The sequence below is a fragment of the Microcaecilia unicolor genome, chromosome 1 (genome assembly GCF_901765095.1).
Source record: "Microcaecilia unicolor chromosome 1, aMicUni1.1, whole genome shotgun sequence".
Taxonomy (NCBI): domain Eukaryota; kingdom Metazoa; phylum Chordata; class Amphibia; order Gymnophiona; family Siphonopidae; genus Microcaecilia; species Microcaecilia unicolor.
Genome location: NC_044031.1, coordinates 25,353,700 through 25,372,025, shown reverse-complemented (window position 1 = coordinate 25,372,025; position 18,326 = coordinate 25,353,700). Strand labels below are relative to the sequence as shown.

General features: G+C 44.0%; 1 protein-coding gene across 1 annotated transcript in view; it reads left to right on the top strand.

Annotated features, from left to right (window-relative positions):
* Positions 1-2,548: 2,548 nt before the first annotated feature.
* LOC115461585 (zinc finger protein 12-like) overlaps positions 2,549-18,326 on the top strand; it is a 64,665-nt gene continuing 48,887 nt past the window's right edge. The window contains exons 1-2 of the mRNA XM_030191555.1: positions 2,549-2,724; positions 9,095-9,221. Of these exons, the coding sequence (XP_030047415.1) occupies positions 2,698-2,724; positions 9,095-9,221 (154 nt within the window). The 5' untranslated portion in view covers positions 2,549-2,697. The remainder of the gene's footprint in view (positions 2,725-9,094; positions 9,222-18,326) is intronic.

The following is an 18,326-nucleotide window of genomic DNA, read 5'->3' as shown; positions in this document are numbered from 1 at the left end:
CTCTCCGTCCGCTACTCCGCTTGGCTTCCCTGCCCTCTCTGCGTCCCGCCTTCCTCTGATGTCAGAGGAAGGCGGGACGCAGACAGAGAGAGCAGGGAAGCCAAGCGGATGGAGAGGAGCGCGTGCGTGCATGTGTTTTTTTTTTTTTTACTAATGGCGCGGCGGTGCCTCATCGTCGTTTGGGGGGGCATTGCCCCCCCTCGCCCCCCCCCCAGTCTACGCCTATGAAAAGCACACAGATATGGAACGCACTACCCATGGCCCTGAAAACCATAACCAATCTAACAAGCTTTCGCAAAGCCCTGAAAACACATCTCTTCAACAGAGCCTACAAAAGTCACCCTCAATGAAACAAATCATTCCTTAAACTACCCAAGTACACCTAAGACACCTCTGAGTCACACGACCTTACCTAACACCTTTCCATCTGAATTCCTCTTTCACCTCAGCCTATGATTGACTGTCTTTTCATTTTTTTTTTGTCTTCAAATCATGTAACGACGTTTTCATTTCCGTACTCTGTAAGCCACATTGAGCCTGCAAAAAGGTGGGAAAATGTGGGCTACAAATACAATTTGACTGCCCCTATCGGACCGACCGTTCACTTGTCTATTAGATTGTAAACTCTTTCAACAGGGACTGTCTCTCTTTGTTAAATTGTACAGCGCTGCGTAACCCTAGTAGCGCTCTAGAAATGTTAAGTAGTAGTAGTAGTATTACATATAGCAGTGATTTAACCAGAGCTGAGATTGTGATGTCATAATGCCTCATTCCACCAATGCCTAAGAGCCAACCTCATCAGTGATGTCACAATGGCTCGACTGTCCTATACTTGGCCCACTTCCCCCCTTAGTGTGAAGAGTTTCAGTCTCTGGTATCCAGAGCTGAGATTGTGATGTCATAATGCCTCATTCCACCAATGCCTAAGAGCCAACCTCATCAGTGATGTCACAATGGCTTGATTGTCCTATATTTGTCTCACTCTTATCTATTAGATTGTAAGCTCTTTGAGCAGGGACTGTCTCTCTTTGTTAAATTGTACAGCGCTGCGTAACCCTAGTAGCGCTCTAGAAATGTTAAGTAGTAGTAGTAAATAAATAAATAAATAAGTACCTGAATCTCATAACATGCCTCTGTTTTGGTGGCCCTTTACTAGGTGAAAACATCTCTGCACGAATACAGGGAGATCCCTATAGCCACCCTCCAAATGACACAATAGTTTTTAAAATGTAGAAGAAATTAGTACTGTAACCGCTAAAACCAATACATCCTCTGTTTGCATCCGTATGCTGAACAAGCCGGCATGTTTGAAAATAGAAGTGAGATTAAACAAAAACGCTACCAACCAACAATAAAGAACGACAAGGAGGATGCAGCAGCTCATAGGGCAGACTTATACGGTCTGTGCCCTGAAGAGGACAAGTACAAATCAAGGTAGGGTATACACAAAAAGTAGCACAAATGAGTTTATCTCTTGTTGGGCAGACTGGGTGGACCGTGCAGGTCTTTTTCTGCCGTCATCTACTATGTTACTATGTTTTTTTTAGGTTTGCTTGCTTTGTTTTGAGTATACTAGAGGACGGCTCCCCGCTCCCCCCGTTTTCTATTTCTGTTGATGGCTCTCTCATTCTCCCTATCTCCTCAGCTCGAAACCTTGGGGTCATCTTTGACTCTTCTCTCTCCTTCTCTGCTCATATCCAGCAGATTGCCAAGACCTGTCGTTTCTTTCTTTACAACATCCGTAAAATCCGCCCCTTTCTTTCCGAGCACTCTACCAAAACCCTCATCCACACCCTTGTCACCTCTCGTTTAGACTACTGCAATCTGCTTCTTGCTGGCCTCCCACTTAGTCACCTCTCCCCTCTCCAGTCGGTTCAAAACTCTGCTGCCCGTCTCGTCTTCCGCCAGGGTTGCTTTACTCATACTACCCCTCTCCTCAAGACCCTTCACTGGCTCCCTATCCGTTTTCGCATCCTGTTCAAACTTCTTCTACTAACCTATAAATGTACTCACTCTGCTGCTCCCCAGTATCTCTCCACACTCGTCCTTCCCTACACCCCTTCCCGTGCACTCCGCTCCATGGATAAATCCTTCTTATCTGTTCCCTTCTCCACTACTGCCAACTCCAGACTTCGCGCCTTCTGTCTCGCTGGAATAAACTTCCTGAGCCCCTACGTCTTGCCCCATCCTTGGCCACCTTTAAATCTAGACTGAAAGCCCACCTCTTTAACATTGCTTTCGACTCGCAACCACTCGCCTCCACCTACCCTCCTCTCCTCCTTCCCGTTCACATTAATTGATTTGATTTGCTTACTTTATTTTGTTGTCTATTAGACTGTAAGCTCTTTGAGCAGGGACTGTCTTTCTTCTAGGTTTGTGCAGCGCTGCTTGTATGCTTTGTAGCGCTATAGAAATGCTAAATAGTAGTGGTAGACGGCTGCGCGGGGATGAGGAAACCGAGATTAACCTAAGTGGCTTCAACTTTTTGACGTCATCCGATCTACCAGCCGACCCCTCCTTGCTTAGTAATCCTGGGTGTGTTCCCGCCCCCTCTCCTGACATTGGTATGGCTGCTTTGCTTCCAGAAGAGCCAGACGAGGAAGGGAGGAACCTTTCAGCCGGGGTGTCTCGCTTCCTCTTCCAAATTCTCAGCCAAAGAGCCCTGCTGCAACCCAGGCGAGAGCAGAGAGGGGGAAAATGCCTGTAGGAGGAGCTTCTGCTCAGGTAGGGGATTGTTGCCCCACTCTTTGCAAATGCATCAAGGTGCAGACTAGATTGTGAGCCTGTGTCAGGGACAGAAAAGCACCCACTGTATCTGCATAAGCTCCTGAAAAAAAAGGTGATCCCTTTGCAACTTGGGACACTGCAGAGTCGGCTCTGACTTTAATAGGGCCAGGGAGCAGAGGAGAGGAGTTTTGGGGGGGGGGGGGACTCTCCTAAGCATAAGGAAAGAGATCAAAGCGATCAAGGGGTTCAGTACTTATTTCCTGAACTACCAGTGAGTTGCTGGGCGCTAAATAGAAAATATAAGCGAATAAATAGAAGTCCCACAAAATACCATTAGCTATTTTATTTATTGACTAGTAAAAAAGGCCCGTTTCTGGAACGAATGAAATGGGCGCTAGCAAGGTTTTCCTGGGAGTGTGTATGTTTGAGAGAGAGAGAGCCAGAGCGAATGTGCGGGTGTGTGACAGAGTGAGACTGTCTGTGTGTGTGAGAATGAGAGTGTGTGACAGGGCCCCCTCACCCCGTTCCCTCCCCTCCTTTTCCTCCTCCTTTCCACACTTTGGGTTCCTTAAGGCTTTCAAAAGTCTATGTACCCCCGTGGCCCTAACGCCCAGTATCCGGATACCCCACCGCTTTCCTCCTCACCCCTCCCCCAAGATGTAATACTTTCACGTACTTCATTAAAAAAAAAAAAAGTGTCCTATCTACCCTGTGTACAAATGCCCGGCATTCAGATTGTGTTCCTCTAGTAAATTTTCATTTCTTTCATTCATTCAGAACTCCCCCCCCCCCCCCCCCCGAACACTTTTGGTTCCTTCAGTCTTTTAAACCTCTCCTATGTACCCTGTGTGCTAATGGCCAGCATTCTGATTGTTCCCAAATGTTCATGTCTTTCAGTGGTTCAGAACTCCCCCCCCCCCATTTAACACTTTTGGTTCCTTCAGTCTTTTAAAACTCTCCTATCAACCCTGTGTCCTAATGGCCAGCACTCAGATTGTTTTGCTTTGCCAAATTGTCTGTCACTGAGGTCAGAGCATGCCTGCCTAGCAGACCACTTCCGGCAGGCACGGTCCCAAGCACATCCTGTTGGAGGTGAGAATTATTATATAGGATGTGTCCTAAGGGCCAGCACTCAGATTGTTTTGCTTTGCCAAATTGTCTGTCACTGATGTCACTGAGGTCAGAGCATGCCTGCCTAGCAGACCACTTCCGGCAGGCACGGTCCCAAGCACATCCTGTTGGAGGTGAGAATTATTATATAGGATTACATTTGTACCCCACTCTTTCCCACATACAGCAGGTCCAGTGCGGCTTACATAGTAAAAGAAAGCATCTTACATGGTAAAGAATACAGTAAAAAAACAAGGAAATGTAGGAACAGTATTATAAATTGTGATGATCATAACTACTTACATTACTCAGTGAAAAGAACAAACAGTATTCAAAGGGTAATGGATTTGATATGTGTTGTTGTTTTACATGTATTAAATGCAGCTGCTTTCTCTGTCCCTACTGGGCTCGCCTCACAAGCTTACGTTTTTGTACCTGGTGCAGTGGAGGGTTAAGTGGCTTCCCAAGGGTCACAAGGAGCTGCAGTGGGAATCGAACCCAGGTTTTCAGCCCACTGCAATAACTACTCCTCTACAACAAAGGATTTATGCGTCTAACTTTGAGACTTATGTTTCTAAAATTGGCCTTTGAAAATGTACTAGAGCTGAATGCCTAAAATTATAGTCAAAAAATTTCAGTAAACTAAATTTAAGAGCATAAAAAGTGTGTGACAACAGATTTAGAGAGGGGAGGAGGGAAGGAGCCTAATGGGTTAAGAACCAGGGCAACCTGTGTTAATTTCCCATGCAGCTTCTTGTGACCTTGGGCAAGTCATTTAACCCTCCAGTGCCCCAGGTGCAAAATTTAGACTGTGAGTCCACTAGGGACAGAAAAGATGCCCGAATGCAGTATGTAAACAGCTTTGGATGTAAATAAATAGCCTGTGTTATCTACACCCATTTTCAGCACTGGGCTCCTGTCTGAGTAGGAAGCTCTATAGTATTAACCCCCAGGAGCTTCCATTACTCTGCCTTTTTTGTTCCAGATAATTTCATCCGGCGCATTTTGGAAGCTCAGTTGGAGTTGTGGAATTCTGTCGTGGGAGGGGTGTTGGATGACGTTGCCCCCCTCCAGGAGGTTTGTTTCTCCTTGTGGAGGCCTAACCCCTAGTATCATGCTGGTCTTTTACCAGGCTTGAAGGGCAGTGTATCAGTGATTGAGACTGAGGACCCAGGGCTCTAAACGAGTCCTTGAAGAAGTTCAATGGTAAACAGATTAAGCAGGCTAAGAATTCATAAGAACATAAGAGTAGCCATACTGGGTCAGACCAGTGGTCCATGTAGCCCAGTATCCTGTTTTTCAACAGTGGCCAAGCCAGGTCACGAGTACCTGGCAGAAACCCAAATAGTGGCAACATTCCATACTACTAGGGCAAGCAGAAGCTTCCTCATGTCTGTCTCAATATTGACCTACCAACCAGGAACTCTATCAGCTCATCACGTACATTCCTGAACTTCCACTATCCAAACTGTAAGGGACTGAAATATAAATGAACACATGCATCCAGCTTCTCCTACATATGCTCGCAAATTTGGAATGAATGACCAAAATCCATAAAAATAACACACGACACAGTGAACTTCCGTAAACTATTGAAAACTTATTTATTTAAGAAAGCATACAATAACAATTCATCCTAAATGCAATCAACAAAACATGTATTTTCCATATCTCTATATCTTAACTGTTTTTTGCTAAATTTTCTTGATTAGTAATTTAATGTTCCTAATTGTCCAGTTGAAGTTCAACCTATTACCTTTAGCTCTTATCATAAGATGAACTTTCTTCCTGGAACTCAACCCACTCTGTCCCTCTACCTCAACTATGTATTTCTCCTCTCCAGAACTGGTAATCACCACTTAAGGAACTATGTAAGCCACATTGAGCCTGCAAATAGGTGGGAAAATGTGGGATACAAATGTAACAAATAAATAAATATCTGTCCCAAGATGATTGTCCAAGTAGTAGGAAACTGTAGGCTGCTGAATGCTCAAATGCCAGACCCAACAAGGGCCCATTTGGTTTGCCAAGCTGCGTCAGGAGGAGGAACGTTCTTTGTACAGTATGTCTCAGTGCCGTCGGTTTAGACATTTGAAAAATAAAATCCATTTTCTGAAGTATACGAGACATAGAAGGCAAGAGAGGCTGTTCCCAAGATTGTGCTAAGGCCAGTTTACTTGCCGTGAAAAGATGTCGCCAGCTTACGATGATCCGCCTTGATCTCAGAAGGTGTAAAGTGAAGTAAGCAATAATCTTCCCTTCCGCTGGAATGTGGAACGTAAGATGGCACTATGACTCAGCACTCGTATTCGGATGTCCTGCCTTGCATCCACCTTTTCCAAGAGGTGTGAAAACGTTTGTGCGGAAAGCTACTATAGCAGCAAAACTAGCTATATTAACAGAGTGGATATCTAACAGCTACCCCACGGTACAGCAATGGGGATTGAGGATGATCACACTGTCACGGATGGAGAGGATGGGTATACATGACTTTTCCTCAGCAAGAGGAGAGAATCTATAACAATGTTGGAGCCCGTTCTGGAACACTTTGACCCCAGCGGCAAGGAGCCGTTTACTGAACAGATAGATCTTAACGTTAATGGACAGGCAATTCCATCTGGGAATTGATGTGTTAATGGAGGGGATATGGGGGCGAGGGGGAAGGGGGGGTTTAGATAAGACATGTTAACAACACTGTAAATGGTAAATGTACAGTTCAAAGACTTGTAACCTGTTATACTGTTTACCAATAAAAATGATTGATACATAATCTTCCCTTCCAGGGTATGGCGTGTGTATCATTTGTTGCATTGTATCCAAAATGGAGGTCCAGTAGGACTGAACCTTTGGACAGATCCACCAAATGTGATAAAAGATTGGTTTTGCGTATATGTGCCATTTTTCTGATCATTTACATGTGTATCTGTGCATACATTTTACCATCAAGTTTATAAAGTCCTCCCTCCCCCACCCCCCAAAAAAAGATCAGATATGAAGAGAAGAACATTGGTCCCCTGAGCAAATCTGTTAATTTGTTTTTGATACCTTTTTAGTATTTTACAATTCCTATGAAATTAATTTCAGTGCTGTTAAATGTGTATATTTTTCATACCATTTCATGTTAGTCCTAATATTAGGTTTCAATTTGCAGTAGTTTACCTCATTTACCCCCTACCCCCACCCCGCTTACTAAGCTGCGCATCAATGCCGACATAGCCCATTCAAAGTGAACGGGCTGTGTCCGCACTAGCGTGGCTTACTAAACAGGGGTTTATTGTATTTATTTATACTTGGACCACATCTCGAATATTGTGTTCAATTCTGGTCACTGCATCTCAAAAAAAGATATAGTGGAATTAGAAAAGTTGCAGAGAAGGGCGACAAAAATGATAAAAGGGGTGGGACGACTTCCCTATCAGGAAAGGCTAAAGCGGCTAGGGCTCTTCAGCTTGGAGAAAAGATGGCTGAGATATGATAGAGGTCTATAAAATAATGAGTGGAGCGGGTAGGCTTGAATCGTTTTAGTCTTTCAAAAAAAAAGCTAGGACTAGGGGGCATGTGATAAAGCTACATAGTAGTAAATTTAATACGAATCAGAGAAAAGTTTTCTTCACTCAACATCTAATTAAACTGTAGCATTCCTTGCCAGAGAATGTGATAAAGGCGGTTAGCTTAGCGGGGTTTAAAAAGGTCTGGACAGCTTGCTAAAGGAAAAGTCCATAGACCATTCTTAAATTGGACTTGGGGAAAATCCACTATTTCTGGGATAAGCAGCATAAAATGTTTTGTACTTTTTCGGGATCTTGCCAGGTATTTGTGACCTGGATTGGCCACTGTTGGAAACAGGATGCTGGGCTTGATGGACCTTTGGTCTGTCCCAGTATGGCAATACTTTTGTACTTATGTTACTGTTGTGCTATGAACAAAATTGTCAGTTACAGTACACCACCTTGGGTGAATCTCTTCATAAAGGTGGTTAATAAATCTGAAAGACCCAAAACCAAACAATTTTCAAGAAACCCAATTTCAGATCCAAACTAGGTGTATTCTCCAGCTTCCTTAGGTTCAACAAAAAGTACATTTTTACATGGGGTTCATTATCATGGAGGGACAGAATTCCAGAGCTGCCAAGTTGCCCAGTTACAGGAGGTGGATATTAAACCAGTTCTGAACAAATAAAAACCCTATCCTGATGCATTTTGGGACTTGCAGCACTGATTTCAATGAGTACAATTGGGGACTAGAAATATCACCCTACTCTGGGATTAAGTTCAAAACCAGGACAGGCCAAAAAGTGTTCCTCATGGAGTTGGGTAACTTGGCAGCTTTGGCATTATTCTGTTCAACTTCCCAGTGAATGTCTGTTGTTGTATATACCAGGCAGATCATTCAATATCCAGGACACAATAAATGCGGGTTTCGAAGGCCCTTCCCTGAGAAAAATAAAATCGGCAAAGAAAACCATATCCACTTAGCTTTTTCTGACATAAAGCACAGATACGGTTTTATAGCGATTTTTTACATAGATGATGAGTGTGGTAGCCGTACATAGATGATACATAGATGATAAAACTCTAGTAGAAGATGCCAGTGGTTAATATTCTTCTTACGTTGTAGAAACGTTCAAGTCATTTACTGTCAGTGTAATAGATTTCCTAAATTTGTTAGGAAGACTAGCCTGCGATCAAGGCAGTAGTATCGCAAAATAAAATCGCAAATATAGTTATATCCAATAATCCTGAAAAGGCCTGAGGAAACATCCAGGCCTTAAGCTGCTTTCGAAACTTCCATAGGTTACATTCTGAACGTAACTCAAATGGTAGGTTATGCCAAAGAATGGACAATGCCCAGCTAAATACAGAACCCAAATCCTGTTGCTACCAGCCTAGCCAGCAGCATCTCCAGCAAATTTTGTTGAGAAGAACGCAACAGGCACTCCAGAACATGAGTCAAGTACGCCGGTGCCAGTGGGTGAAAACGTTTGAATGTCAACATTAAAAAGTTAAATTTAACCTTCCATTCAATCAGCAGCCAAATCAACTTGTAATACAGTGGCATAGGGAAAATGCTTTTTGGTACAGGATATAAAAAATCTGCTACAGAGTAGACATTCCAGGGTGGCTAGATGAGAAGAGTTTTAACTTTGAAAGATTGGAAGGTTGGTCACTAATGCTTTCCTCAGTGATTTGAAGCCCCTCCGATGGGCATGATGCAGCGGTGCTAAATTTGTTTCTGGGTTGTTTTTTTTGTGTTTCAGTTCCCGGTCACCTTTGAGGACATTGCTATCTATTTCTCCCAAGAGGAATGGGAGGAATTAGAGGAGTCGCAGAAGGAGCTTTACAAGGATGTGATGAAGGAGAATTATGAGATCCTGAGGTCACTGGGTAAGGAGTAGTTTAACATTTTTATTAGCAGCCATGAGTCATCAAGAAAAAGGCAGTAGGAGGCATGGGGGGGATGGATGGAGGATTCTTGATGTGGTGTTGTAGTGATAACTTTGCATCCAGTCAAGAGGTGCAGTATGATCAGAGAATAAAAAAAATAATAATACAGGGCTGTTTCAATAAGGTTTAAGTGAGGGACAGTGGGATGTCGTAAGGGGACTCCATCTGTGGGTTATAGTGAGGGGAGAGTGGCATGGCCATAAGGGGCTGTTTGATTGAGGTTAGAGTAGGATCAGTAGAATATATTTCTTTCTAGAAAGGGTGATTAGATACAGGAAGAGCCTCCCAGGGGAAGAAGTGGAAGTAAGGACAAGCACACAGTTGGAAGGAGAAGGGGAGAGGCTGAGGGTATCTGTCGTGGGGAAGAGATTAAGAATGAGCTCAGAGACCTGGTGTAGTGCTGTCACTAGGCCGACACTATCCGTTTAGTTTAGGCCTGCTGGTAGTTGAGAGGCGAGGATAGTGGAGGGCAGACTTATACGGTCTGCCAGAGCCGGAGATGGGAGGCGGGACTGGTGCTTGGGAGGCGGGAAATACTGCTGGGCAGACTTGTACAGTCTGTGCCCTGAAAAAGGCTTGTACAAATCAAGGTAAGGTATACACATATGAGTTTATCTTGTTGGGCAGACGGACCGTGCAGGTCTTTTTCTGTCGTTATCTACTATGTTACTATGTAAATATAACTTTTTGTATTTATTTAAAAATCTTACATTCTGCTGTAATTGAGAGGGTGTGGGGCGAGGAGCCTTCACAAACACTGCCAGACCACGGTGTAAAAGAAAACATACAGAAATATGTTCCTCTCGCTGGCTGTTAGCAGGAGTCTGTATAAAGCAGCTTAGAGTTCAATGGAAGCAGACAAAAGGTCTGGTTCCTACCAGGCCTCAGAAGAATCACAATGTGCACAAGGTGAAAGGCTTTTCTCACCTCACAGCTACCCCTCTGGTCCTTTAAACATATGCTTTATGGGCGTATTCTGGAGGTCTGCTACTTCCTGCTCTGGGCCTCCCTGGCTTGTCCTTGCTCTGGGATTTTGTCTGAACCACGCCCTCCATGCTGAGCATGCTAGAGCTAGGCCTCTTAAGGTAGCCCTATGAGGGAGTGTTTTAAGGAGGACCAGTGGTTTCCTTTACCCTCCATCACAACTGCTTACTAGCTTAAAAAAATGCAAAATGGTGTACAAATAAAATCCAGCCTCATCCTCTCACATCTACCCTGGCAGCCCAGAGCTTCTAATCCAGGACAATAAATACAACAGCAATCAGACATACCCCAGTCAAAACTGGATCTCTGGGAACAAGCGAAGTCCTGATGAGCCAGTGTACGTAAATCCGAGGGCACTTTGTTTATTTATTGGGATTTATTATCCACCTTTATGAAGAGCTTCACCCAAGGCGGTGTACAGAAGGTACAGTTTAACATAAAACTTCTACTATTGTTATGCTGTTAACAAAATTATAATAAACATAAGTGCAATAAATGAGGTAAACTTGAAAAAAAGTAGATTTAACCCTAGTAATAGAACTACCGTGAAACAGTATCAAAAATATACGTATTTAACAGCACTGGAATGCAAATACCAGAGATATAATACAACCGTTCACAAAATCATCCACGCAGATGCCCCGCTCTATATGTTAAACCTAGTGGACTTACCGCCCAGAAACGCCAAAAGATCAGCCCGCAAATTCCTCAATCTGAACTTCTCCAGCTGTAAAGGAATTAAATACAAACAGTCATATGCCACTACTTTTGCGTACAAAAGCACACAGATATGGAACGCATTATCCATGACCCTGAAAACCATGGACAATCTAACCAGCTTTCGCAAATCGTTGAAGACACATCTCTTCAACAAAGCCTACAAAAGACATCCTTAATGAAAGAAATCATTCCTTAAACCTCTCAGGTGCATCAAAAAACACCTCTCACATGACCTTACCCAACACCTTGGATATAACAAAAGAGAGGGAACAAAGTACAAACTAAAGTCCAAACAAAAAAAACAGCACCACGGGCCTTTAAAAATGGAACACAGTTCTTTAATGAATGAGCCTTGACAAAAAGACCCGACACGGGCCGTGTTTCGGTGACTAGCACCTGCGTCAGGGGTCACAGTGATGACGTGGAAAACTTGGGGAATAACTCGAATATATTCCTCTACAAATGGATACAGAAAGTGAAAGTGCCTTGGTGCTTTGTAGCTTTTACTACATGAGACGTGGGGTAAGGAATAATATATTGTAGAGGAATATATTCGAGTTATTCCCCAAGTTTTCCACGTCATCACTGTGACCCCTGACGCAGGTGCTAGTCACTGAAACACGGCCCGTGTCGGGTCTTTTTGTCAAGGCTCATTCATTAAAGAACTGTGTTCCATTTTTAAAGGCCCGTGGTGCTGTTTCTTACCCAACACCTTCCCATCTAAATCCTCATCTACCTCCAGCCTACTATCGATTGTATTTAAGATCATGTAATGACTACATCATAATAACACTCTGTAAGCCACATTGAGCCTGCAAAAAGGTGGGAAAATGTGGGGTACAAATGCAATAAATAATAATAATACTGAAGATACACATAATAAACATGCATTAGAACATTCAACTAACATAGATATGATGCTAAAGATTTTCTACAGTATGACTTACCATATAGCTGAGGGACCAAGAGCAGATATATGATGGGAAGAAGATGCGTGGTACACAGGGCCGGCGCAACCCGATAAACATGGCAGGGGGGGCGCCGACCTCTGGAGGCTGCCACAAGCCATGCTTACCGCTGCCGGGAGACTCGGGCAGCTCTCATTCCTCAGCTTCCCACAACAGCCTTCCTTTCCTTCCTGCTGCCCTGCCTTTAAAACTTGTATTTTACCTCAAGTCACACCGGCGGCAGGTAGCAGTGAAAGCAGCCAAACTCGACTCGCCTCCAGCCTTCCCTTCCATCTCAGTGTCCCGCCCTCCTCTTGACGTAATTTCCTGTTTCTTCGAGGGCGGGACACAGCAGAAAAGGAAGGCTGGAGGTTGTAGGGTGAGATAAATAATACCTAGGGCAACAGGTACCCACAGATTACTTATACCAAGATTCCCTGATGCATAAGTCTGCCTAACAGACTCACTAGCTCTGTCTAGGGTGAGATACAGGAATCTTGCTTCTGGCACCTCTCCAGGTGTTGGTGTGTAGAGTGAAAAAGAAAGACACAGCTGATAGATATATATATATTAGCTTTATTATGGATAAGAAAATAGAAATACCCTGCGCTAGCTTATGCAATAAAAATATCCCTTACTGATATGAGCACTACCGAAAATATATTGTCTAAACTACACTCTGATTATCCTGAGACTAGGTACGTTAATGATTAGAACAGTACAAATGATAACCTAATAATCCTTATGAAACTTATCACATCTTATGCAAAATACACATTAGCTGCTTTCCCTGACCAAGAGCTGACATAAACCAGTCGTACTTAGATAAAACCACTGCCTAACCCCAGACCAGGAAATATATCACTGTGATCTTACCACGCTGTCCTGATGACGGCTTCAGATAAGACCGGAGCAGAATCTCCCCAGACGCTATTTTAGCTGTCTGTGTCTTATGTAGTGCAGGTCTTTATCAGCCCACGTAGGTTCCCGTCACTCCTTTGGTTATCAGAGCCAATATCTCTGCCACAGGTATTTGCACCAGGATGCAGGTCACGAGGTTGGTATCATACAAAGTCTCTGGCTCCCCCGAGCCTTGCTGGATTTCTCAGGTCCTCTTACCAGTTGCCCCTCTTCCAAGGGTCTCCGACTCACTAACTTACTTCTGTTCCCACTTTCCCCGTACCTCTCGGTCAGGTGACGGTAGGAACCAATCATGATCTTGTCCAGCTCAGTACATGGCAAGAAGAGTTCTTTGTTTTGTGACCTTGGAGAATGGTAACTTCTGGAGCCATGTCTGCCTCCCTTCTCCGTTCTCAGGGTGATAGAAGGGGGTGTTTAGAACACAGACTGTCCTTGGCTTTAGCAAGCCTGTCAGTGATTTTCCACAAGCTGAAGCTGGATCTTGCTGACACAGAGATGTTGCAGCAGCCATCTTATTATACCAAGATGTCATAGGCTTGTATAGGCCAAGACCAGCTTAGGCTAGATCACAGGGAAATACCCCTACAAGGTGAGCCGAGCCTGGCTGCTTTCACTGCTGCACACCGCTGCTGTAACTTGAGGTAATATAAAAGTTTTAAAGGTAGGGCGGCAGGAAGGAAAGGAGGGCTGTTGTGGGAAGCTGAGGGTGGGCAGGTGACGGCTGGGGTTGGAACTGGAACTTGGGGGCTTAAAAGGGGGGTGGGGGGGCTGAAGCGAGCCATTGCACATGGAGGGGAGGGCAGAGGAGAATCGCTGGACGTGGATGAGAGGGTAGGGGAGAGAGGAGAAATCACTGTACATGAAGAGGAGGGAAGGAGAGAGAGAATTGCTGGATATGGATGGAGGAGAAGGCATGGAAGAGAGGAGAGTTGCGGGACGTACATGGATGGAGGGGAGGGCAGGGGAGAGAGGAGAGTTGCTGTAGGAGGGGATGGCAGGAGAAATGCTGGACATGGATGGAGGAGAGGGAAGACAGGAAGGAGATGCACATGGATGGAGTGGAGAGAGAGGAGAAATGCTGGACATGGATGGAGTGGAGGGCTGGCAAGAGAGAAAAAATGTTGGACAGGGATGGAGGGAAGGAAAGACAGAGAAAGGAGATGCATATGGATGGAGGGGAAGGGAGAGAGGAGAAATGCTGGACATGGATGGAGGGGAGGGAAGACAGGAAGTAGATGCACATGGATAGAGAGGAAAGCAGAGAGGAGAAATGCTGGACATGGATGGGAAGGAAGACAGAAGAGGAGATGCACATAGATGGAGGGGAGAGAGGAGAAATTCTGGACATGGATGAAGGGGAGGGAAGACCAAGGAAGGAGATGCATACTGAACGGAGCTGAGGGAAAAGGAAAAGAGGAGAGAAAACTACACATGGATGGAGAAAATAGGCAAAAGCTGGATCCACTCTGTACCTTCTCTAGTAAAGTCCGCGGAGGACCCAGCTTTTACCTATGGATGTAGGGCAAGAAATGAAGAAAGGAGGAAAGTAAAGGAATCCCTGGAAACGGAGTTGAGAACAGATAGAGAACAGCAGAATCAGAGACTGGGACCAACATGATCAGAAAAACTAAGTCACCAGACAACAAAGGTAGGAAAAAAAATCATTTATTTTCATTTTAGTGTTTGGAATACGTTTGTTTATTTATTTATTTATTTATTTATTTATTATTACATTTATATCCCACATTTTCCCACTGATCGCAGGCTCAAAGTGGCTTACAAAGTCTGTAGTGCAAGCTACAGTACAAGAAGAACAATTATACAAATTGAGAATAAGACATAAAATAACAAACATCAAAAGGCAAGAGATAATAACAGTTAATTATTGTCCTTGGATCTGAATTTATAGTAATGTTCAGTTTGAGAATTTACATCTGCTGTCTTATTTTGCAATGTATAGCAATGTTCTGTTTTTCTGGTATTGTGCTGCATGCAGAGTCTAGCTTCTTAGGATTTCAGGTTAAATTTGAAGAGGGGCTATCTCTGTTCTGCATATGTGACTGCAAGGCCAAGTGTCTGAATAGGGATCTGTTTGTTAGTTTCTGAGATTTTGATAACATATCGTTCTCCTAATTCCTGGTCTGTATGCTAATTTGGTTTGTGTCATTTTGGGTATACTGGAGCTGTAACAGCTTACAGAAATTATTTATAATGAAGAAAAAACAAGTTAATTTTCTTCTTTACAGGTGTAATATTTTCAGTGATTCCTGTTTGTATGTGCCATGGCCGGTAAAAGGGGTGTGGCTACTGTAGGGGCAGAGCCATAGTGACCCCGCCCCTGGATGGGTAGGGGGCGCTGACTAATAGGCTGCAGGAGGTTACCAGAAACCCTAGCACCGGCCCTGGTGGTACAGAGTGAGTTGGGATAACTTGATGGTTAGCGAAACTCAAGGCAAGTTTATTCCACAACCAAGGGGGGTAGCCAGTGAGAAAGCCCTAGATCCCCAACAAACACCCCTGATACATCCAATGAAAGGTAAAACTCCTTGGCTTGAATGCAATGGACGACACAGGACATAGGGAACCAATTTAGGAGCTAAATACTCAGGTCTGTCTCTTTGCAAAATCCAAAAAGCTAAATGCAGCACCTTTTAAAATGAATGCAGTTCACAATTGGGAATAACGTGGCAATAATTCTCACGCTATAATGGAGGAAAAAGCCTCTGTATCCCTGATCCAGAAAATCTTATATTCTGATTGCACAGGGTGAGATCGTCATTGCGTAAAAAAAACCTCAGTTTTGAAAAATACAGTTTGCATTTTCAATATCCTGTATGTTTACTATTTTTACTTGTGTGTTTGTAATCACAAAGCATCAAGCACTTATCTTACTATTCCAGTATTCCGACGGGGTCCCATTTCGCCATATCCGGCTTTTTCAAAGAAATAGACCTCGTGCTGCTTATGCTTATCTAACTTACCTAAGTTACGCTGGGAGAAGAATACCAGCATAAGCACGAGCTCTATTTCCTTGAAAAAGCCGGATACGGCGAAACAGGACCCTGTCGGAATACTGGAACATTAAGATAAGTGCTTGATGCTTTGTGATTACAAACACACAAAAATAGTAAGCATACAGGATATTGAAAATTCAAACTGTATTTTTCAAAACAGAGGTTTTTTTAGCCGATGAAGATCTCACCCCCATGCAATCAGAATATAAGATTTTATAATTCTCGTTTGTCCCCTATAGCATATCATTCAGCCTTTCCGCTGAATTATATGCTATCATTCAGCTTTTACTAGATGGAGGCGACAAGGGTTAGATTTATGGGGGCAACTAGTGGAGGGTACTGGATTTGTTCCGTTTGCTGACCTGGCGGGTACCTACAGATTGCCTCACAGGGATCAATATGCCTATAACCAACTTTTGCATTTCTTTCAATCTCCTGGTATCAGGGAGAAATTGTTCGCGGAAGTGACCTTTTTAGAAGAAATTTGTGTTCGGCATGAAGGCTCTAGGGGGTTGATAACTTTGTTGTATGGATACTCGAGAGATTCTCTGCCTGAGGCCAGTCATTACCATACCAGATGGGAAAAGGAATTAGGTGTGTGCTATGAGGAAGCTGAATGGCAGAAAATGGAGAGAGCAACTGTTAATTGCTCCCCAGCAGTTAATATTCAAGAGAATAGTACTAAAGTTTTATATCGTTGGTACCTCACACCATCCCGTTTGAGTCACATGTTTCGGGGGGTTTCGTCCCTTTGTTGGCGAAACTGTGGCCTAAGGGGGTACCCATGGCCATATTTGGTGGTCATGTCGGAAGGTGCAGGCTTACTGGAAGGCGATTCAGTGGAATGTACAGGTGTGGGTGGGCTACCCTATTCCTTGGGATCCAGCTGTGTTTTTGTTTAATAAACATGTTCCTGGGGTGCTGGGAGGGAAACAGATCTTAGTTAAACATTGCTTTAGTGCAGGTCGGTTGGTGATTGCTCGATCATGGAAGCAACTTGGGTGTCCTTCAGTGAGTAAGTGGAAGGCTCTTCTGGAGTATATTGCTGAGAGAGAGCGACTGTGGGCTAAAGAGAAGAACACGTTGGCTAAATGGAAACAGGTATGGGCAGTTATGGGTATTTCTTAGGTTATTTTTGACGTGAGGATTGGCAGGATATAAAGGTGGGGATGTCCCTGGGAGGAAGGGTTGGGGGGTAGGGTTTAGGGAATTTTTCTTTGGCTGAGGTTTTGGTGTTGATAATTTTGTTATAAAATGTTAAAATGTAACTGGGAATGGCTTTGTATTAAGAAGGTGTTCTGTGACAGCAGAGACCTTCGGAGAATTGGCTTTGTCTACTGGGAATGATTGGCTGTGTTTATGTTATATTGTATATGTGATAGTCATTCAATAAAGCTCCTGGTTAAAAAAAAAAAAAAAAAAAAAAGAATATAAGATTTTCTGGATCGGGGATACAGAGGCTTTTTCCTCCATTATAGCGTGAGAATTATTGCCACGTTATTCACAACTACTCTTTGGAGATTAAGTAACATTGATATTGAATATTGGGGTTGAGTCCTACTGAACAGTAAAAGGTCCACAATTGGGAGCCAGTGTAAAACACCCAATGAAGGTTGTCCTGAAGACCAATTAGGTGTATGAAAAATCAAATTGAATCTCTCCAAATACTCTCAAGTGAGAATAAGTGAAATCCCATGCAATCAAAATAATGTTCCCTAGAGATATAGATTATATCTATCAAGTGTGAGAGATCCTTGATTCCCCAGAGCATTGACATTTCATTGAGATAAGTGTCTTTCCAGCTGTTTTTCTTCTGTTGGTGTGACAGAAAGTGACCTATAGGAGTAAGCTTTGACCACAAAACATTGCTGTTATTGGATGGAAATACCCATATCATGACATTTGAATGGATGGGATCCTGGACTTTTATAATAGAGATGACATTTTGAATTGATGATTGAGCGATGTAGGGGACAGTTGGGACTCTTTAAGTATCTGATGATCGATTGTGAAGGTGGAGCAGTGATTTAATATTGTGGTTCTCACATTATATTTATATAGATAGCTAGATGTGTAAATAGTAGTGCCCCCCCTCTTCTACCCGCAATGGAGCCCCTCTCCTTGTGGTTTGGTATTGCTTCCCCCCCCCCCCCCTTGGACCTGCAATAATACATAACAGGATCTGCGATCGCCCTCTCCCAGTGGCGTACCAAGGGTGGGGCGGTGGGGGCGGTCCGCCCCGGGTGCACGCTGCTGGAGGGTGCAGAGAGCAGCCGCGCGCCTGTCGGCTCCGCTGGTTCCCTGCTCCCTCTACCCCGGAACAGGTTACTTCCTGTTCCGGGGCAGAGGGAGCAGGGAGCCAGTGGAGCCGACAGCCGTGCAGCTGCTCCCAGCAGCTAAGAATGCACCTGGGGAGGGGGGTGTCGTGCTGCACCCTGGGGGGATGGACGCCACTGCAC